Source organism: Phoenix dactylifera, chromosome 16, assembly GCF_051530095.1.
Source record: "Phoenix dactylifera cultivar Ajwa chromosome 16, Ajwa_hap1_PhDact_Kaust_v1.1, whole genome shotgun sequence".
Taxonomy (NCBI): domain Eukaryota; kingdom Viridiplantae; phylum Streptophyta; class Magnoliopsida; order Arecales; family Arecaceae; genus Phoenix; species Phoenix dactylifera.
Window position 1 is genome coordinate 8,743,473 of NC_143205.1, and position 7,697 is coordinate 8,751,169.

The 7,697-nt window shown below is 40.8% G+C and overlaps 1 protein-coding gene across 2 annotated transcripts; it reads left to right on the forward strand.

The window, feature by feature from the left end:
• Window positions 1-275: 275 nt before the first annotated feature.
• On the forward strand, window positions 276-7,450 carry LOC148699726 (bZIP transcription factor 29-like). 2 transcript variants are annotated; one of them, XM_088712445.2, is made up of 5 exons: window positions 276-525; window positions 663-1,947; window positions 2,047-2,179; window positions 2,278-2,362; window positions 6,913-7,450. In XM_088712445.2, the coding sequence occupies exons 1-5, from the start codon at window positions 306-308 to the stop codon at window positions 7,167-7,169; spliced, it is 1,980 nt and encodes a 659-aa protein (XP_088568571.1). In that variant the 5' UTR covers window positions 276-305; the 3' UTR covers window positions 7,170-7,450. The 2 variants fall into 2 exon arrangements, with proteins under 2 accessions (XP_088568571.1, XP_088568570.1); XM_088712444.2 differs by having other exon boundaries at window positions 347-525; window positions 636-1,947.
• The last annotated feature ends 247 nt before the right edge of the window (window positions 7,451-7,697 follow it).

The window sequence follows — 7,697 nt, forward strand, 5'->3', positions numbered from 1 at the left end:
TCAGGGCTCCTTACATGATACTATTGGTCAACGAGAGACCAACTGGAGGTAGTCAAGACTTGCCTCGCCGTGGGAACGTCTCAAACGTACCAAAAAAGATCTTGCTTTGGTCTAAAAACTGGTTCGAGCCGGTCCGACGCTCGCCATGCAGGGGAATCAACTTAGATACTACCACCGCGAGTTACGACACCGCAGCATTTATAGAAATTCCAGAGGCGGAAATTCGCCATGATGAGATTTAAACTTTGGAAAGTCATTGTCCCCCGACGCGTCGTGAGATGAAATCTCGGTGAAATTCACGCGGAATGAAATCTCACTTAAATTCACGCGGATTTCCAAGAGAGAGAGAGTGCTCTCCAGAGCGAGAAGAACAAAAGACGAGTCGGCGGCAGCAGCAGTGGTGCGGCCACCCCCTTCGTCCATTCCGCCCCCATCGCAAGCCAACATCCCCTTCCCCACCTCTCTCTCCTGCATTTGTCATCAGCATCATATCCCTCACCTCCCTGCCGGCATTCTCCCTTCCAGGTAATAGAAAGGAAAGAAAAAAAAAAATCCATCCCCTTATATTCACTCTCTTATAATAGATTGAAACGCTGTTCTTACCTTAAATTCTGTCACCATATAAATAAGAAAAGCAAACACGTCACTGTTACGAGTATTAGTATTGCAAGAGAGGAAGAAGGGAATGGAGGAGATGGAGGAGTCTCGGAATGATCTAATGCAGCGTCTGAAATCATCCGGAAATACTTGTTCTTCTACTCTACCGAAGTTGCCCAACCGGGTAGATCTCCCGGGCTTCAATCCGTCCAATTCATGCTCCCAAGTCCGGGGGCCGTACCGCCAGCTTCCACCGAGTCCCAGCTTCAGCCCGGAGTCCAGCAAGCGCCCCGGCATTCCCCCGACCCACCCCAACTTCCCCCCCTCCTCCCCCTTCCCCCAGATCCCGCCCTCCGCTGCCTCCCGCTCCCCCTCCGCCGCCGGCTTCCCCGCCGCCCCCTCCCACTCCCGCTCCCTCTCCCAGCCGGCGTTCTTTAACTTGGACTCCTTGGCCTCTCTTAGCCCCCCGCCCTCCTCCGCCGACGTCCCCATGGAGGACCGGGTGGCAGCCAGCTCCCCGGTGCGGGCTCCTCCGGCGGCGCCGCTCGCGAGGACGTCCTCCGGTCGGGTCTCCGGCGACGGGCTCCCGCCCCGCAAGGCCCACCGGCGCTCGCAGAGCGACATCCCCTTCGGGTTCTTCCAGTCCGGTCTCCCCATGTCTGGGATCCCGCCGCCGGCGCCGCAGCGGACGCAGGGGTTCCTCGAGAGGTCGCCGTCAGCGAGGGAGGGGTTCGGGGCTGGCCGGCAGATGCCGCAGTTCGTGAAGCAGGAGAACGAGTGGGAACAACGGGATGGTGATAGCAGTGCAGAAGGGATCGGAGAGAGGAAGTCGGACGGCGATGCTGGGGATGATCTAATCAATGCTTACATGAATCTCGATAGCTTGGATACTTTGAATTCCTCCGGAACCGAGGAGAAGCGCGAGGATTTGGATAGCAGGGCCAGCGGCACGAAGACGAACGGGGCTGATAGCAGTGAGAACGAAGCAGAGAGCAGTGTTAATGAGAGTGGTGGTGGCATTCAGTTCCGGACACCTTTGATGGAGAGGAAGGAAGGGACTAAGAGGAGTGCTCCCCTAGATCCGGCTCGGATAAACTCACGCCACTGTAGGAGTTTCTCCATGGATAGTTTCATGGGTAAGCTGCATTTTGGGGATGAGTCGCCCAAGTTGCCGCCTTCCCCGGGCAATCAGTCAGGTCAGCATTCGAGGGGGGGTTCAATGGATGGGACAACTAGTACGTTCAGCTTGGAGTTTGGGAATGGTGAATTCAGTGCTGCCGAGATGAAGAAGATCATGGCAAATGAGAAACTTGCCGAGATGGCACTAACAGATCCCAAACGAGTAAAGAGGTATAGATTTTGTGCTTTGCTAATGGAAAGATGAGGTGGGTGAGGAAATTTGAGAAGAGCTAGATCAACAGCTACTAACTTGTGATCTTTGGATGCTAGGATTTTGGCTAACCGGCAGTCAGCTGCTCGTTCTAAGGAAAGGAAGATGCGCTATATTAGTGAATTGGAGCAAAAGGTGCAAACCTTGCAGACAGAAGCAACCACATTATCAGCACAACTGACTTTGTTACAGGTGGATTGTCTAAAGTTATTGAGGGCTTGCTATATCTGTTATTTGGTTTTGATTGCTTTACTTTTTCTTTCTTTCTTGAATTTCTTATTGTCTTGCAGAGGGATTCAGCTGGTCTTACTAACCAGAACAATGAGTTGAAGTACCGACTACAAGCCATGGAGCAACAGGCACAGCTAAGAGATGGTAACTTGCTTTATTACAAGTTTGTCATGCTTTGCACCTGTCTTCTATCCACTAAATGCAAATATGATGGAAAGGTTAAACAAGTTAACTGATGAGCTGTTAACCGTAGTTCATCTCATGGAAAAATTGTGCCAGGCCTCTAGTACATGCAATTTAAGACGAGACAAGAGTTGTAATGAAATTGAGAAGGCCATCTTATAGAAATAGGGCTGAAAATGGATCTGATATCAGTATATCTATATCTTTCTATTTTTACTTGATAAATATGGATACAAATATAGATAATAACTGGGTGCTAAAATTTATAACTATATTTGATTCTAAATGGATACAAATACAAATAGGACATTGACAAAACCAATACAAATGCTATCAAATGGTTGAGCTTTATGAGCCATAAAATCAAAGATATTATTATATGAAAAGTAAACCAAATTAAAGCAATGTTAGTATTGTAACTTATTTCCTTTTGATGGTCAAGAGATATATGAAACTAAGTAGGAGTGTGAATGAAGTTGAATATTTAGATGTGGAATGAATAGTTGTGTATTCATGTCCCTGTTTGCTTTTCTGATATATACAAATATGGATATAGATATTATTCGGATACTTAAATTTGCATCCATGTTTAGATAGATTCAAATATGGAAATAGATCTAGATAATTACTACCCGACCCCTACTTGGAAAGCTAGACCTACTTTATCAATCATTGTATAATTTCATGCTACTATGGTCATACTTCTAGAAAATTAAAATGATTCTAAGCTACGTATTAAAGTACCGCTAGACTTTACAAGGTTTTTCGAATTATTACTGTGGCCGACACTAGTCGGCTGCTGGTGCGATGCGAGTTCGTACAATGCCATGTTGGAGCATACTAAAATGTAGAGAGGAAAGGGGAGAGGGAAAAAGAGAGGGAGGGAGAGGGGAGAGGAAGGAGGGAGAAAAAGGTCGAGGTCTCTAGACAAAACTGAGAGAGAGAGAGAGAGAGAGAGAGAGAGAGGCATTTCAATCATAAGGAGGGCTTTGAGAGGCGGGTGAGAGAGTGGAGAGAGCAGGCAAGAGAGCATAATGCATATCAATCTTTGGGAGGGCTTTGTTCCAACTGGGGAGATGACTTTTAGCTCGAACCGACCCACATGGCCGAACTATCTTGAGTCAGCATTGGTTCATTTTGGTACAGGCCGAACCTCATGGATTGGATCAATTTAGCGTTCCTTGCTCTAAAACCTAAGTGTGTAAGTTGTTTTGCTTATGCTGTTTGGGGGTTGGGATGGTACATATTGTGTTTTGTTGTTCTTTATGGAATAGCCATGTGCCAAGGCATGTTGTAGTCACGAAAAAAAATTGGCCTTTTTTGGTGCAACCTGGTTCAGCAAGGACTGCTATAGATAGAGTAATAAACATGATACAGGATTATTCTACTTTGCCTTTGTTGGTGTGGTACATGTGGCTTTGACTAGCATGGCAAGATACTTTGATCTATGTCTAAACATAGAGGGAAGGTGATAGCATGGTATGCCGTACCGGCCTGAACCAGGTGGTATGAGACGTACCGTACTGGTTCGGTATCAGTATCTAGTATGAGTGGTGTACCGACACTCAGTATGTCAAAATAACTCTATACCATATTGTACCGACACTGTGCTAGTGTGGCACCGGTACGGGGTTTGGTACTGAGACGGTGAACCTTGGGTGATAGACTTTGATACTTGGTAATCTGGGAACATTCATATTAGCAAAAATACAACTCGGATATTTGAAGTGCAGTCCTATCAATCTTATCCTGATAAGGGGGTGTATCATTTAACTTATTGTCATGCCTATATTTGTTGACCGAGGCCTCTAATTTAAATTCAATTACATAAATAAAAATCCTAAATATGATAGTTCAACACTTAAAGTGCACCATGATTTTTCAGGAAGTATAAAGACAATGTACCCCACCCCTAGCTCATTTTTTTTATTTGTCAAAATCCTTGATGCAAAATGTTGCTACACATGCATGGTCATAGGATTTCTTCCTTTCACGTATAAACTAACCTTTCAAATAAGTGTTATCTTCCTCTGTTTCTTGTAAATATCCTTATCATATGCTATTTATATTGACCCTCATGTATGATTACATTTCCTATATGTCCCACCTTGTGATCAAGTTATAACTTGCTTTCTAATTTGCTTTGTTATACTTTTCGTTCTACTAATGCATTCTGGTTGCTTATTTTTTATATTTTCTAGGATTGTTCTATGATATTGTGGTGGATTGCAGTCTTTTTCCCCTTTATCTGAAATTCCAGATGGGTTTAAAACTTATTCTCTTTATTGTGAACATGCTCTTGACTTTATGGTAACCAGCATACAGGAAGAGTTTCTCAATATCTCAGCTGCAAAATTATCACCCAGGGGGGACAAGATGATGGCTATTATTGGTCTATAGCAAAAATTATAGGGTTTTTTGAGCATATACCCTTTTAAATATATGAAATTGCATGAATACCCTTGCAAAGTTGCTATTTGTGTGCATGTTTTTATAATTTTTTCTTTTTGCATGTCTACCCTTATATACGAAATCACATATTGGAGGGAGTACAAAGACCTATATGGTGTCTATAAGAATATAAATGTAGGTAATGTAATAAGAATTCTAGACTATTTTTCCTACCCTTATTTCTCTGTCCTAGAATTAAATCTGTCTGTCTTGTGTATCACGATCGGTGCCTCTACTCCTTGCTGACTTCTGAGTTTGCAACAATAAATTAATTCTATTTGGATGCTCCAACTGATTCCATGCTATCTGAAATTTTTTAATCAATTATAGTTATATGGATAATAATCCTATCAGAATTTTTTGTTAACTATCGGAAGCTTCTATGAATGCCCTGCCCTTTAAAAATTTGATTATTTGTTTTGTCACTTGGGTGTCACGGATGCAAAAAACGGAAATGGCATCTTTACACACGGGATAAGGCTGCGTACATCTGATCCTCCTTTGACCTGCAGTTTTAGGAGTCTCATGCACTATGATACTCTTTTTGTTTTGTGAAATTCAATGTTGTAAGCTTTAGTGAGAAGGTTTGTAATGTGGTTGGGACTATTCTTAGAACGACATAGTGATGGCATTTTTTCTACAATTTCATCATAAATATTAATTTCTATAGTACAGTGGGACTGTGGGAGATTGGATTTTCTTAACCAATCTTTTGGATTTCTCACATCATTATGTCCATCTTTTGGCATCCTTTGCTTATCTTAAAATTTAGATTTATAATGAATATGGTATTTACAATGGAGAAATTATTAGGTGGAACCTAATAATTTTTCCATTAGGCGTTTTGCCCCATGCAACTTAAACTTTAGGCCATGTAGACCAAACCAAACCATGTAATTTATTCTAAATCTTCTCACTTCGAACTGATGGGCAATGTTTGTTTTATATTACTCCAAAGGAAGCTTATAGAGGAAAGGTCTCAATCAGGTTTCCATATAAAAGAACATAAGGGAAGGACCTTGGAAATTATATGAAAATTCCTAATTTTATTCTAATAAAGATGGAAAAAAGGAAATGTTGCTAATGGTTCCTTGATGCATTCCTTAAATTTTTTTTTTGGTTGCCTTTTCATGTTTTCAAAAAATAAAAATAAAATAGAAGTGCACTTATTGCTCCTACTTCGTTCGATGCCTGTTGCTTTAACACTGGTTGACTGAAGTATAAATTTGGTTGATAAGATTTATTCGGCACATGTTATGTGTTGGCTGACCGACTGCTATTCATGATAAGGCACCTGAGTCGCATTCTCATAGGATAGTATTGAGAAAAATAAACTAATATGGTGAATATTGTTGCAGATATAACCTTACCTGAATTTTATATCCAACATGCACCATACCTTTTCTTTTGGCGATGGCTATTTGTGATTCTCACGTACACAACATGCACCATCTTGGTTTGTGCTCCACTTTAGCCTGCAGGGGCTCTATGTTTCAGCTTTCTGTAATACTCTTCTTTGTGTAACCTAATTTTATATGGACTAAACACTCATCCATGCTCTACATATGTTTGTACATTGCTTTTGTGCAACTAATGTTGCTTCCAAATTTTACAATTTCTATTTCCCTTGTATAATTTTAGTCATTCCTTTGTGGATTTGTGAAACAAACACTGAGTATTAAGTAATTGACAATCCAATGAAATCTTCATCTTAACTGATCTGTTTGGATTTTGTTATTGTTGATATTCTCTGTTTTGTCTGACAAAAAGATATTCTGTTTTGTAATTATGACACTGTAGCTGCTCAGAAATATTCTATGCCTTACAGATGTAATCATGTCATTTATTTTGTTCTTTTGTATATTTTATTGTCCAATGTGACTTAAGGTTCTGATTCGTTGTTGATTTGTGCAACTTTTTGCCAGTTTGGCTCCTTCCTGTAGAATATTTTTGTTCCTTTCTTTTTCCCTCTTCTTTTCTCCATGTTGTTGATGCTTTCATCTAAAGGATTTTCATATTATATCTGATTAATATTCTTGATGATATCATTTGTCATGCAGCTCTGAATGAAGCACTAACTGCAGAGATCCAGCGTCTGAAACTTGCCACTGGAGAAATTACTGAAGCTCACCTTTCAAAGGGCATGAATCAGCAAGTGTTATTGAATCCTCAGATGTTTCAACTGCAGCAACTGCAATCACAACAGCATCAGCATCAGCATCAGCATCAGCAATCTACTCAGATTCCTCTGTATCAGTTGCAGCCACAGCAGCAACAGCAGACTGATGCTACTGCAAAACATGAATCGAATAAATAATCATAGACAGCAAATTACAAGGGATTACATTTGGTTATGTTTTGTCTTCTTTTGTTTCAGTTAACCGTCTAAAGTGAAACATCTCGATGTTTCTTGATGCGTATAGCATATTTTCCCGCAAGGTAGTAATTTGACTGCATCTGTTTACTTGAATTCATTCAAATGTTATGACTTATTTTAGTGGGTTTATTTTGATGGGAGAGTTAATTGTTTTGTAACTAAATGTTTATTCGTCAATGTTGTGGGACAAAATAACTATTACTAAGAAATGTTCTATTATATATGGCACTTAGTAATGTTGTAGTACTTTCAGTCATTGAGCAATTAATTGTTTGGGCGGCAGTTATATTTTTTTCAGATGTGAATGCTTTATAGGAACTATGCATCTTGCTGTTTTCTTGAAATCATTCTTATGTTATAATGGGATAGGTTCATCTATTGGAAAATTTGTGTGCCATCAAGCTGCATGCTGATGAGAGTACCTTCTTTTTTTCTTTTTTTTTTTTGGTTAGCTTAAACAATGTGGTA